This window comes from Epinephelus lanceolatus, chromosome 9 (assembly GCF_041903045.1).
Source record: "Epinephelus lanceolatus isolate andai-2023 chromosome 9, ASM4190304v1, whole genome shotgun sequence".
Lineage (NCBI taxonomy): Eukaryota > Metazoa > Chordata > Actinopteri > Perciformes > Serranidae > Epinephelus > Epinephelus lanceolatus.
The window spans coordinates 13394831-13409717 of NC_135742.1; the positions used below are offsets into that span (position 1 = coordinate 13394831).

The following is a 14887-nucleotide window of genomic DNA, read 5'->3' on the forward strand; positions in this document are numbered from 1 at the left end:
CTGGCACACAGGAAAATATATTTGTGATATTTAAGGAGGAGGCTGAATAAGTATTGGACATACTGAGTAGTAGGACAAGAAGCAACGGCCAATTTACCTGCACAGACAGAACAAATGTACTGTAGCAACGCAAATGGAAACAAAATTATATGGAGACAATCGACTTATTGTTTGACAGTGTCTTTAGGTAGCTCAACAAAAAACAACATGGCACAGGTCTGCTTGGCCAAATTCAAGCAACCATCTTGCCTCCCTGCTGTCTACACGCCTCTTTGTTTTTTTTTTTTATTTGACACTGATGCCAACATTGTTCTTTCATCTTTAAGGCTGTTCCACTTAATAAAATGGATCTTTGAAGAGAGGAGGTTGCAGTAAGGAGTGTGTGTCCTATAGGGCTTTTACTGGAAAATGGGACATAATTATATGCATTCTCCACATGCGGCAAAGTGGAAACAGAGCAGGACGTTATGCATTAGAAATCAGTATAATAATCAGAAGGCTGCAGATAATCTGATATAACCATAAAAGGCTGATATAACAAGCAGGATAAATAACCCCTTTTTGATTAAAAGGCCTTTTCTTTTTTAAATATCAGGTGAAAAAGTTGAACACAATGAGCACAAAAACACACATACTCTTTTTGGTAGTACTTCTTAATTAACTAAAAGGTCTCTCCATTTTATAATCTCCTCTTGTCCTTTTAAAATGAATCTTGGCCAGTTCATTTAAGTTTGGCCCATTATCTTGGCATTCTTATTAATATCTAAGCTTGAGTAACAGTGTCAAAAACCAATTTCAGACTCATCTAGCACATCTCATATGTCTTTTGTGTTCTTTCAGTCATAAACATGTTTAATTGTCTACTGATATCATTTTTATTCAGTCACAGTCTGTGATACTGGCACTATATCTATCACAGCTCTTGGAGCAGCAGACTGCAGTGACTGTGCATGTGGTAGTCGAAGAGACTTCAGTTTTGAAATTAACAAATTCGATTTTCCCTGTTTTGCCTTTGCTTTTACCCTTTACTAAACTTTTCTGACACATTTTGGCACATCATTACCATCCTCTGAATTAATACTACAGAAGCATTTGCCACTTGGTAAATATAAAGTGAAGACAATTTGTTTATGTGCAAAACTGGCTTTATTTTAATAGCAAACTTTCATATACGATTGACCCTTTTACTTGGGAAATGAATGACTTTTTGCGGTGGAGAAATGTCAATAGCATTCGCTTCATGCCCCAGGGACTGGTCCTGGTACCACTCAATTTCATTATATATAACAGAAGTCTTGATCAAAATGTTTCCAACACATATTTCCACTTCTATGCCGATGATACTGTGATATACTGCTCTGTGTCTAGACCAAACCAGGCTGTTGTCAGCTACAACTGGCTTTAATACTGTACAACTTACCTTGTGTGATGTAAAACTTGTTTCAAAAGCTGACAAAACAAAACTCCCCTCACCTCTATCACCACTTTTCAGCATTCTGAGACTAAGGTTGTATCTCATAAGTATTTTGGAATTGTAATCGTTGATTGTATTTCTTTTAAGCCTCACATTTAGAGACAGCTGATAAACAGCAGTTAAGATGGCGTTTTGTTTTAAAACCAAGTCTTGTTTTTCCTCTGAGGGCAAAAAGAGGCTTGTTGCTGCCACTTTTATATCTGTACTGGACCATGGTGATGCTTCGTGAATCTTCACAATGCCTACACAAGCTGGATACTGTCTAACATGGAGCAATGAGATTTATTACACATCTCAAAGCCCTTATTCATCATTGCTCTTTGTATGCTTGAGTTAGAAGGTTTGCCCTGTCCACCCATAGACTTAACCAATGACACATTCTTATTCATAAGGCTTTTTTTGGTCTTCCACCCTCACACCTACGAATCTACGTCCTATAAAAAAGCGTGGGAAGTTAGTGTCTTTGCTCCTAGGACTTATTTTTACTAACTCATCTTAAAGTCCATACTGAACTAGGAAAAAGGGTGTTTAGGTATGCTGCTCCCTTGGGTGGAATCAGTTGCATCCATCCATCCATTTTCAATCACTTACCCGAATTCGTATCGCAGGGGCAGCAGGCGGAGCAAAGCATTGCAGACGTCCCTCTCTTCAGCAATGCTTTCCAGCTCCTCCTGGGGGACCCCGAAGCATTCCCAGGCCAGATGAGATACGTAATCCCTCCAGCGTGTTCTGGGTCTATTGGGTCCATTTCGACACGTAGGAGCAGCAGCTATAATCCGAGCTCCCTCCAGATGTCCGAGCTCCTTACCCTACCTCTATGGCAGAGCCCAGCCACCCTCTTGAGGAAACTCATTTTGGCCGCTTATATCCGCGAAGGACTCTCATTCTTTAGGTCATTACCCAGAGCTCATGACCATAGGTAAGGGTTGGGAAGTAGATGGACCAGTAAAACAAAAGCTTTGTCTTCTGGCTCAGCTCTCTCGTCACCACAACGATCCCGCACAGCGCCCGCATCACTGCAGATGCTGCGCCAAACAGTCAGTTGCAAAGTTTAAATCAGTTGCAAACCTACCTAAATCTTCAAGAGCTGGTCTCATTGTTCATATTTAAAGTGTGTCTAAATAACTTGGAGGCAAGCACATTTGCCAGTAGATGTTTTGAGGGATTGTAATATGTTTTTTTGATGTCTTTTAATATCTGTTAGTTGTTCTTCATTTTCATTTTTAATTGTTATGTGTGTTTGTTATTTGTGCTGCTGCCTGTCTTGACCAAGACACTGGTAAAAAAAAAAAAAAAAAAGAAAAGATTTTTAATCCCAATGAGGCTTTTACCTCCTGTTGAATGGAAGTTCAATGAATTATCTTTTTTCATGTCTTGCAAAGAATGAAAGGAAATGAATGAATAACAAGAGTGTGGTGATAACTTTACAGAGAAATGCGGTATTCAATTTAAAGTTACAATTGTGCAAAATGAAGGCCAGAGTTAGCAGAGGCGTATCTGGGAACAGCTGTGGTTGTGAAAGAACTGAATGATAAAATTTAAAATCTGAAAATGGTGAGTCGATGATTCAAATACAAAATTTGACTGAACTGGGGGAAGAGGACTTGGTGGTGTTACTCAATCAGTACCGGTTGTCTCAGACATCCGCAACCACAGTTTCCACTGGTGCTTTCAGACGAGTACTCTCATCACAAAGTGACAGAATCATGTACGGTTATGTGAGACTACATGCCCGGTGACAGGTGATACAGCAAGGATGCCCAATCCAATTTATCAAATGTGTGCTGCCCCGAGTCCTCCGTCCTCGCACCTCTACATTTTGAAAGAGCTTTAGAGTAAGGAGATGCAAATGAATGAAGCTTTTCTCTCCCCTTCTTTCTGCTCTTACCCGGTGCGGTCTCTCTCATTTCCTTTTTTTATTCTCTCTCCTTTCCTTCCTATCTCTGTCTGTCTGTCTCGCTCTCTCTCGTTCTCTCTCCGTGTCCCCCCATCTCTTCAGCAGTTTATCATAATCACATCACCTCAGTGTGATGGAGCACACTTAAGGCTTATTATGTGTCACACACACACACACACACACACACACACACAGGAATGAGATCCACTTAAGCCTTATTACATGTCTGACTGTGCCTCTAACATGGGAGATTATCCATGGGACTGTATGCCAGGGCAGAGGGCAAGAGCTGCAGGTAGGATGGGCGCGCACACACACACACACACACACACACAGACACACACACAACTCAGATGCAAACAGAGAGATAAGTGGAATACATGCCTAGAGATTTTTAAATTGGATGTTCCTCAAAATGAACATGACACACATATGGCTGAAAAAATATCAGAACAAAATAGAATACAGCAAGACCTGCTGAGATATAGATATGATGCCATAAAAAAGAAGAGGCTGATTTTATTCCTCCACTATCTTTGTGTAGAGGTACCACACACACGCGTATGTGCACACACACGCTCAAGCACACACCCACAGCAGTGGTGTTGTACAACAAAGACAGAGACAAAGTGTCTGTAGGGGGAACCAAAGAGGCCACCTCATCACTTCTATGTGTGTTTGTGTGTGTGTGTGCTGGATACACACACAGTAAACAAGTGTGTGCAGCACCTGTGTGTCTATGTGTGTGTGGACTGTAAAGAACTGTGTGTATACATAGCTGAAAGTGTGCAGACAAGGTGTCGGTGGAGTATTTATTTCCCTCCATCTGTGTGACCGTGTGTGTAGCTGTGTGAAGCAGTGTGTGTAGTAGTGTGTGTGTATTCTATCAGCAGGTAGCAGTACAAGGTGCAGTGCAGTCTAGCCACTTGTTCTTTTCCTCCGGTGTCCTCAAGTGACCTCAGACATGATTGAGCACAAAGACACACACAGCAGTGATCCCACTGATGACAGATGTTTTTTTTTCTGCATCTTTTAATTAAATATGTAGGAAACAAAGAGCAAATTTGTTTACAACAACCTGTTAAGAGGTCAAATCAGACTTATCAAGGTGTTAAAAGTAAAAGTAAATCATGCCTCAAGTCAGTTTTCACTTGTCATTTATGTATTCAAACCCCCATTGCCAAGGATCATCTTCCTCACAAGTGTTTGATGTGTACTGCCTTTGCTTCCTGGTCCTACTGACATTTCAGAAAACCTGTCTGCAGGGCAACACAGAATTAAATCACTTATCAATTACAAAATTGCAAGTTTATTGCTGCAACACAGAGATCCACTCATTTCATATTAAAGAAGCTATGCTAGTGCTGTGTAATTACTTTTCAGATGGTCTGCAATGAACTTTAAAGGCCTTGCAAATCCAAAGCGACATGTAACTATATGAAAATTACAAAAAGGCTTTCTAATGTCCAGCCATTTTAAGAGACAGGTTGGGATTAACCTCTTATTCAGATGGGAGAAAGTACAACCCTGCCAACACCTACTTTTTGCCACAACTGCAGTAAAATTTGGCTGGCGACTTCCAGTCAGACCACACCATGTGGACTACTCAGTGTGTAGACACAATGCTTGGTTGACTCCCGACTTTACTGCAGCTGTTTCGAGGGGACAAATTAAGCCATGCTTTCACCAAACACTGTAAACCCTAAGTCTGTTTTGCGTTTTCACCACAGATCTCTCAAATGTAGGCAGGGTTGTTATCAGATGCCGCATCACTGCTCCATGCAGCTCATGCTGTATTTCATCTTTAGTAGCAGTGCAGAGCAATGTCAGAACCTCGATGATCGTCCATGGAACTGGGTTGCATGCCAATATTTACAGAACAAAAAAGAACATGCTGGTGTCTTTAGAGTCTCTGTCGCAGTTAATAGGATACTGGGTGGCTGTGGCTCAGGAGTAAGTCATCCACTGATCAGAAGATGTGCGATTCAACCCCCACTATGCCAGACTACATGTCCAAGTATGGGCAATATACTAAATCCCAAATGTACCAACAGTGTGTGTGTGTGTGTGTGTGTGTGTGTGTGTGTGTGTGCGTGTATGAGAGATGTATTGTATTGATGCTTGTGTGAATGTGACCCTCCACTAGAAAAGTACTTTAAAGGGATAGTGCACCCAAAAATGAAAATTCACCCATTTTCTACTCACCCATATGCCGATAGAAGCTCAGGTGAAGTTTTAGAGTCCTCACAACACTTGCGGAAATCCCAGGGGAGAGGGGGTAGCAACACAACTCCACCTAATGGAGGCTTAAGGTGCCCCAGATTCAAAAATTCAAGATCACTACGGATGAGCAGTATGGAGATATTTTGTGGTTTCAATTCTGGGGGGAATCTGGGGCGCCATAAGCCTCCATTAGGCCAGAAGACTGGAGAGGTGCTATACAACTGTAAGTTCATTTAAGAATAGCAGGTTTGTGCATTGAGTCAAGCAACAGTGACAATCCCCTCTTGACCAATGAACAGACTGCAGTGCTCCAACTTTTAGTATCAGATCAGTATGCTTGGTACCTCAAAAAAAAAACAACATGGTACCATCCATACCTTTTGACAATGAGAACACAGAAATAATCATTCTAATTTGTAGCGGACTGAACTGAACTGAACTGAACTGAACTGGACTGGACTGGACTGCTTAGTGGAAACAAGACTTTACCCTTTAGTATGTGGAGACCCAGCTCTCCCGACCCTCAAACCAAGTGGAGGTCCAATCCCCCAAAATAAGTCAATACACGTCAAAGACGATTAGATGCTAAGACACTTTATTTTTCAGACATTCTCACATATCAGGCATCCTCTTCATGGTTCACATTGGAAGGGTATTATTGTCATCCAATTGCGTGCAGCAACTGAAGCGATTTCAAAGACAATGTGCAGCTTTCATTATGTAAAATTGATTTCTTTGACATTCTGCGCAAATGATCTGAAAAAATGTTCAAGCCTCATGTAAAAAGAGAAGTCAGTTGACATGTGCCAATTACCGTGTTCAGTGTATTCCAAGTTTTCTTTGAGTGGATGTGAGACTGAAATAGGGAAAAATGTATTTAAAGTTGCTCAGAGTAGCTCTCTAAAATGTTCTCAATAGCTCTAACCTCATAGGAGTATATTGTTTTAGTGATGCTATATTCAGCCTCGGTGTTGTGTGCTGGGATGTTCTCCAGCTAGAATAATAAATTGTGAAAAATGATAAATCTGTCATTTATCAGTCTGAAATCCCTAAAGTCAGTGAAATGATGAGGCAGTGATGGGATGCAGATGCAGGCTTAGTCTAGATCAGGGGTTGTAAACTCATTTCCAGCCAGCGAACCAAAAAGAAATTTGTTTCCAGGATGGGAGTGCATGAAAACATATTGCAGATTATGTGGGAAACCATGTAGGTGACCTCTTGAAGCACACCTGAGAGGCATTTTGGTACTACCCTTCAGTTTGAGAAACCTGGATCTACTCTAATTTTATGCCCTTTCTTTTATTTCCCTGTCTCCCCAACCTTCAGTCCCCCCCAGTCACCCTTTCCCCATCCCGCTTCTCATTCTCTGTTTTCATCTCTCCTTGGATCAGTCATGAATAATCATGAGGTTGTTATTTGCATTGCTGGCTCCTGAAAGAGGCTGAGTACACAAAGGTGACAGCTATCACCCTCAGGAGGCAGCAGCGTAGCAAGACGAGACAGAGTAGATGAGAAGGAAAGAAATACGTGGAGGTGATAGACAAAAGAATTAGAGAGAAACCCAAGAAAAAGTAAAATGAGACAAAAAGGGAACAGAATACTAAATGAAACCAAAGCCAAACAAGTTATATGAAAGCATTTGTGTTCCTACCTCAATGTAAACTGTTCCGTGTTTGAGCCAGTCTTCATGTAGATGCCAAACGCTACTGTCTTGCCAAGCCGAACAGGGCTGGGTGGCACCAGAACCTCCACATTTTCATCCAGTCTCAGTTTTTCTCCTTTGGCAGAAACTGGGCCCATGGTCATTACCACAGAGCCAGCTTTCAGCAAGTCCTGAAGACCCCCATCTACTAGGGAGCTCCACTGCCCGAGGCCCAAGCCCAGGCCTCCAAGAGGCCCGATGTTGGCGCTCTGACCTCTCCATGGCTCGTTAACAATGGGGGGACACTCTTGACCAGCCCCTTCCACTGGTATGATTGAGTAATACACATCCACTGATGGCAGAGTCACTTCAGGAGGTCTTTTTCTCACTTGCGGCGGTGTAAACCAAGCTGGGGGAATCTCCAGACGGACAACACAGATGCCAGATGGTCCCACGAGTCGGCAGCCCGCCGAGGGTGCTGCTTCACTGGTGTCACGGATGGCCATGGCTCTGACACATGGGAGGAGGGCTGGAGGAGGCGGGTCAGGCTCATCCCAACGCCTCCCTACCAGATAAAAGAGCACCTGGGGACAAAACAAATGCAAACAATAATAATGATGGGTAAATCATATGATGGACAGCTAGCCAACAAGATATCAAAACCAAAAAAGACAGTTAATAATCATGTTAAAACACAGAAACACACAAAATGGGGTGGGAAATAATCATCAGCTCTAATATTATTCTTATGCTGACAGATTTTTGCATATGCACAGAGTATATTATTTAAAGCTGAACTATATGTACATTAACAATGGATCAAATTACAGTGTGATGTGAAAGGTGTTGTTCATAGTGTCAAACCCAGAGAGATTTATCCCCCGACCCTGCAGCCTCTCTGCTCTGTAGAGTGTTTGTAGTCAATATTCCAGTCTGCAACTTCATTGTTTTGGTTCACCCTCACAGCTCTCACTCAATTCCTAGCACAGGAATAAGCTGCAAGTAGTCAATAATGATTATGTAATGATTGAATGCATGAGCATACAGATAAACATACAATAAATTGATAGATGCAAACCTTTGGATTTGATCATGTTTCTTGTATGGGATTGGAGTATTATTTATGTGTGCATCCTCGGACTATTCTTTAATTACATTTACAAAAAAAACTTGGGATCATGTCTTGCATTTTTTCCTGAGGCTAACATATTTATTTTAACTCTGTGCAACTGAAGCACTGTATATTTAGGGTGCTTTGAAACCTGCCCTGTTTGATTCAGTTCAATCGAACTCAAGTTTGTTTGCCCCCTAAGTGCAGTTTGTTCGGGCAGTTGTGAACACTTATCACACTTGGATGTGCACCAAAACAACCGGACCGAGACCTTCTTGAAGAGGTGGTTTCGGTCCAGTTACAAACAAACTCTGGTGCGGTTTGTTTGTGGTGAGAACGTGTTCCGATCTGGATCTGAACCAACTGCAGTCACATGACACACTGTTTGGGTTAAACATGAGCATGTTACAGTCCTGGAGGATTATTAATGTGCACCTCCTCCTGTACTGCCTTAATATGCACATTCAGCACATCCAATGCATCAAAACATTGTTTTCTAGTTGGAGCTGCGCCTCGTTTTCAAACTGTACGGTTTGACTAAAATGAACAATGACAGCAATATAGTCCACGATGACCAGCGCTAAAATCAACCTGCGTAGTTGTCCCTCCATTGTGACATTAGAAAGTGTCACATTTATCTTGCAAGTGTACTCTTCTTCAATGTTTGGTTTACTTCCTGGATTTTTCCTGCATGGAATTCTGACCAATCAAAGAACAGATTTCTCGTGCAAAGCATTTGATCTGGTCCGCTTGTAAATGCTGCCGTGAGAACACGAACCAACTCTAGGCAATTATACAACTTTGTAACAAAATAAGTCCCTGATTCAGACCAAAGCAAGACAACTCTAGGTCTGAGAGCACTCATAGGCTACAATACAAACGCCAGCAGAGTCACGAGGCGCTGAGTGTCTATTCTGCACTGAGATGGATGTTTGGCATTTTTGTTTGTTTTTTTTTTTGTTTCTGAGTGGTGAGAGATGATAAATGTTCCAGTTTGAGTGTAACACTGCACTCGTCACTGTCGCTTTTTACCCAGCCATTTAGTCACAGTGGAGAAGGGACAAATACTACACAATACATACTAAAATATGTTTGTACTTTTGAGCCCACACAGATTGGTGGGTCTGTCCTCTTCCTATGTCCTTCAGCCTTCGCTTTATCCAAAGCAAGTACTCTACCATGCGCTGACATTTATACTTCAATGGACATTCCATATCATAGCAACCAGATGCAACCAAAGCATCCCAGCTAAAAAAATGCAGCACCGCCAAAGCACTCTCAATTACGCCCAGCTGGGCATCTCCATAGGAGCGCTTGGCATTTTCAGCTTGGAAAAAAATAGTTTTTTGGACCAGCCCCTTAAAATCTCTATGAAGATTGATAGTGACACATTAAACTGCCAGTACCTGTATCCAGGGCCGTGTTGACCCCACTTTGGGCACCACCACTTGACCTTTGACCTTCCAGTTCAGTGTCACCTGGTTCGTCGTCACTAGCAGATGCGGTGGCGGACCCTGAAGCAGCTCCACTGGTATCGGCTGCTCAATGCTCAGGTTTCCGTAGCTGCAATTGACGCTCGGCAGGGACTGCGGGGCGGCAATGGCTGGTTCCAGCTGTTGGAGGAAGAAGGGCTCAGTCCGAGATGACAGGCTGCCATTTCGCATAACCTCCTGATTGGCTTCCCGGAGAAAGAAGGCGGAGTCAGCACCACTTAGTTGGCACTGGGCGGGGAGGTAGGTGGGGAGGGAGGAGGAGAAACGGGGCTGGGATGAGTCCAGCCCTCCTCCTGTTCCAGCTCCTGCTGCTCCTGCTTGGCTGTCAAACACTGTGGAGAGACAGGGGAAGAGGAAACAGAAGGAAAAAGATTAGCTTCATTAATTATAAAAACATGCCTTTCATGGAACAGATAACTAATGCAAAGCCTGGCTGAAACATGTCGAGCTTACAGTGTCATTTGTGACTGAAATCCAAAGCATCCAAATTATCTATTAAAGTCAAGTCAACAAACAGTGAGTAAATCCGTGACTCATTGACCTGTGAAATGCATTTTTACTGGATACGCACGCTGATATAAATACATGCATCCATCTATCAGCTTTTTCACATAAATTCACACATGCATTACAACCTGCTGCCACAACATATACCACAGTGCACGGCGTTTCTTAACAGTTTCTTTACACGGAGAAACAAGCGTAAATACATCATCTAGTAGTGTGTACAAGAGTGATAGACTCAGCATCACAGCTCTACATTAATGCATCACTTTTTATTTTAAATCTCCATTCAGAAGGCATTACACCAGCATATATCAAAGATGACATATTGCTCTTTGGCAGTTTATTTCCATATATTTACATTCAGTTTTGATTCATTTCCTGGTGTATTTACCAGACATCTCGTAAAGCTTAGGAGTTTGGAGCTTGGGATTATCGGGGTTTTTGTGCGGTATCTCATTTCCAAAGAGGACAAGGGGTTGCAATGGCTGTGCTGTAATGGGAGGGAGCTTTTTATCCCTACTCTTTATCCTCCATCACTCAGTATTTGTTATTCAGCCTCTGTTTGGCTGGTCAGCATTACATTGTATTACACTGAACTGCCACACTGATCACTTATTGTGAAGTCTTTGAATATGAGTGTTAGCTGAATGCTAACATGAGCCACAGTTAATTATATTGTGGTTTAGTTAAGTTCAGAGCTTTTTTTTGCTAGAGTTTTGGGTTTAGTCACCATAAAAGCTACTAACAGTTAAACTGACTGCACCTCAGGGCCTAAAAATCTTTTTTTAATCAACTTCTTACTATGAGCACACTATTTTTCTGCCAAAAATGGAACAGTTTTTGTTATTTCACATTTGAGATTTCAGATGAATCAGATGATGGTGGGCTTTTTCTTTTTTCTCACTGTGATTGTTGCTTATTGAGTCATGAATATCTAATGGTACAAAGAAAAACCACAAAGTACAAAGTATTACCCTACATCGAGCTGTGCCTTCTTTAACGCTACCATAATGCAGATATTTGAAACAGTTTTTAGTTTTCATTGCTGAGCAGATTAAGTTAAGTTTGATGTGATTGGCAGCATATTTCAGTGTGCTAAATCACGAGAATCTGCTCATTTGTTCACAGAATTGTTCAGTGCTTGACCAGAGCTCCGACCATCCGTAGTCACTGAACCTAAACATGGTGTAACAATCAGTTCAGCTTTCCAACCAGTGAACTGAGAACGGAGTTTAGCCATATAAAGATACCATTTGCAAACTGAAAGCTGATGTTCTACCCTGTTATGTACAGTATGTACATTTTCACAAGACTGAATTGAGCTTTAGTGACTCAGCGACCCTCTATTATTCAGGGCTCACATTCACTGTGTGGTACGTTCAGTGACTGATTCACAGAACATGCAATCACTCACTCAGAAAGTCCCTGAAATGTTCAATAGCAGCTGATTGAGAGCTCAACTGAACTGAGAAATAATCGGAAACATTTAGGGAAGTGATTCTGTTCGGTTTCACCCAAAAGATTTATTCTTTTCAACGAAATGTTCGCCAACGACCCAACACGAAAATACAGTCCATTTCAGGAAAACCGCTGACAAGCTGAGCTATGGCTCGTCAGCTGTACAGCTAATGGAGGCTGTGTTTCTACAGTCTGTGAGTCACCAAGAGCAGTTAGAAGGGTAGTCTCACATTTTTTTTTTTACAAACCACACATTTATGGGGATTAGACACATGCAGTGCAATGTGTGGAAATGTGTGTGGGGAATGGCAACCATGAAGCATAGAAATAAGCATACTGTAAAAAAAGAATTTACACCAACATGAGGATATTAAATGGTTACTGCTGTAAAAATACTACAGAGAACATGTATAAAATTATGTGTTTTACTTTCCCAAAATAGACGGATGGATTCCCATTTTAACACACCGACGAACCGGCGCTGGCACAAACAAAACACACACATACAGTGGATGGTTTGAGCGGAAATGTGTGTTTGTGAGTGTGTGTGTGTGTGTGTGTGTGTTTCCTTGTGTCCTAGGGTAGCCGAGTGTGAAAATATAATGAGGGTGGGACAGCATAGCGCTGTCTGGGGCAAGTCATACTGAGGCGACTTCACAAAAAAATAATAGCAGAGACATAAAGTGATACCTCAGTGCAACATGAATACGCAGGCTGGTTTGGATATGGTGTGTAGGCACGTAAGGATAAGTTTGGAGGGAGAAAGACAGGAAAAAGGAGAAAGGGAAGAGAGAGAGACGGTGGGTGGTGGCGTGGAAAGAGAAACACAAAGAGACAGAAACATAAAGGAAAGAGGAGTGAGACGAGTGAGAGAAGGGGAAACTAAAAGGACTGAGACGAAAAGAGGGAAAAGAATGGGAGACGATAGGGGGGAAAAAAATTGTGAACACAAAGTACAGTGTGACAGATTGGAGATACTGGCATTTTTATGTTACACAGGATGACTGCATAAACTTTACTAAAAATGACACTAAATTGAATGGTTGAATTTCTGTTGCTGAAGAATCCAAGACAACTTTTGGAATAGATGGATATGCCCTCCTGCACCAACACTGTGTATAGTACGGTGTCATTAAAGCTTTGGAGGAGAAGTTGAGATGGATAGTGACAAGGGACAAAAAACTCAGACACAGGAAAGAAAAATAAGAAATTCAGAGTTCAAATTCATGATTTTACTGCGTGTTATTTACTTGGTGAAAAGGAAGACAGTTAATGCTGAGGCAAACTTTTTAGGTTCAAGAGAGGTTATGTCTCTCATAATAATAACAACAATAGGGTAAAATAAACAGCTTCTTTGGCTTTATTCACACTTAAAGCCTGGTACACACTGTGCCATTCTGGGCAGCCCCAGACAATAGACAACTGTCGTGAAAGGAACGTAGCTACATCTTTGGTTGTGGTTCTAAAACAGAGACCCTATGTCACCCAGTGAGGTTCAAGGACGGCCATTGTCACAGTCTTGAAACGAAGAACAAACAGCTCGCACGCCGCAGGGCTCCAATGCTGAAATGTTTAATGAAGTAACGTTTCGAGCGTTATGCTCTTCATCAGACTCATAAGACGGAGGGTGCCGCCATCTTAAATATGCACATGATGTGGTCACGTGATGCAATGATGCGTTCAAGGAAAGGAGAAAGAAAACAGGTAACATAACTACTTAAAGAGAAAATGTACCTTGTTTCATAATATCATAGGGCACCACAATGTACATGTACTTAATATGGGAAAGAAGGAAAGGACAAAAGTTCGTAGGTGCACACACACACACACACACGCCTCACAGTCAATGTAAATACGCGTGAGCGTCTATACACAAATAAACAGACCCACAGACACCATGACAGTGTCCGTAAACATATCCTATAAATAAATAGAGACATGTACAAAAATGCATAAAGACCATCAGTCTAAAGATGTATATATATATATATATATATATATATATATACACACACACACACACACACACACAACAAAACACAGTGTTAGATGAACAACATGGGGTAGAGTATCTGACACCACATCAGGCCAATAAGCCAATAAGGACAGAACAACACTACTGAGGTACCTCAAAGTACGGTGATGTGCAAAAGATAAAAAACAAACACCATAGAAAGCAGTAAGTAGCAAAACAAATGCATGCAATCAGAGGAGCATAATCACAGTGTCGGTCAGAGGAATAACAGAAAAGGTCGGATGTCCATCTCTTCATTATCACAGTCTTGCAATCAAACAAAACTAACGTCTACTAACCAACCAATAGAAAAGCAGCATGAAATGGCGCACTGGCGCAAAACCCAAACAAACAGATGGATAGCAGCTCACCGTAGAGACAAAATGTGCTCAAAGAAATGTCTGGAACTCCAGAAAAGAGGAAAACCTTATTGAGTTGTGGCAGTAGAAGTCTTGTCTGTATGATGTGTCCTCCAGCTCTTACCATGATCACGTAAAGAAGGACGAATGTCCCACATTGTAGCTTGCACTAAATTTACAAGATTTCTAAAATCTCCCAGTCTGAAGGAGGCTTTAAAGGAGCCATGTGGAAGATTTTAGCCGAAAGTTTTCCCATGTGCCACTCCTGGTAAGAATCCCTTCAATGCTCAATGTTCAGGAGGTTTTTACTGGGAGCCGAATTATTCGCAGAGGTCTCTTTATCTCCAAAACTAACGGACCAGATGACTAAAACTAGAAAAAACACTGAATAAAGGAGTTTCGTGTTACAAATCAGTGTTTCTCCAATGGGCCGTTCGCCAAGGACCTGATCTGTGCTCACCTTTTTTCTCAGATAACTTAAGATCCAAACGTTCAGGAGGTTTTAGCCAGGTGCCGAATTATTAGCCTAGGTCTCCCTCTCTCCAAAACAAACCCACCCAGTGATTTCAACCAGTTAAAACACTGAATAAAGCAGTTTGGTGTTAAAAATCAGTGTTTTTCCAATGCTGTTCAGCTCATTGCAGAGGGACTGTTAACTACTCTGGCCATCTCAAAAAACAGAAACAGCTCTATCTGGAGCCAGTGTTTG

General features: G+C 41.7%; 1 protein-coding gene across 1 annotated transcript in view; it reads right to left on the reverse strand.

Moving 5' to 3' along the window:
• LOC117252601 (transmembrane protein 132D) overlaps window positions 1–14887 on the reverse strand; it is a 416006-nt gene that overhangs the window by 281461 nt on the left and 119658 nt on the right. Inside the window, exons 2-3 of the mRNA XM_078170586.1 lie at window positions 9754–10172; window positions 7246–7820 (exon numbers count right to left, since the gene is read on the reverse strand). Of these exons, the coding sequence (XP_078026712.1) occupies window positions 7246–7820; window positions 9754–10172 (994 nt within the window). The remainder of the gene's footprint in view (window positions 1–7245; window positions 7821–9753; window positions 10173–14887) is intronic.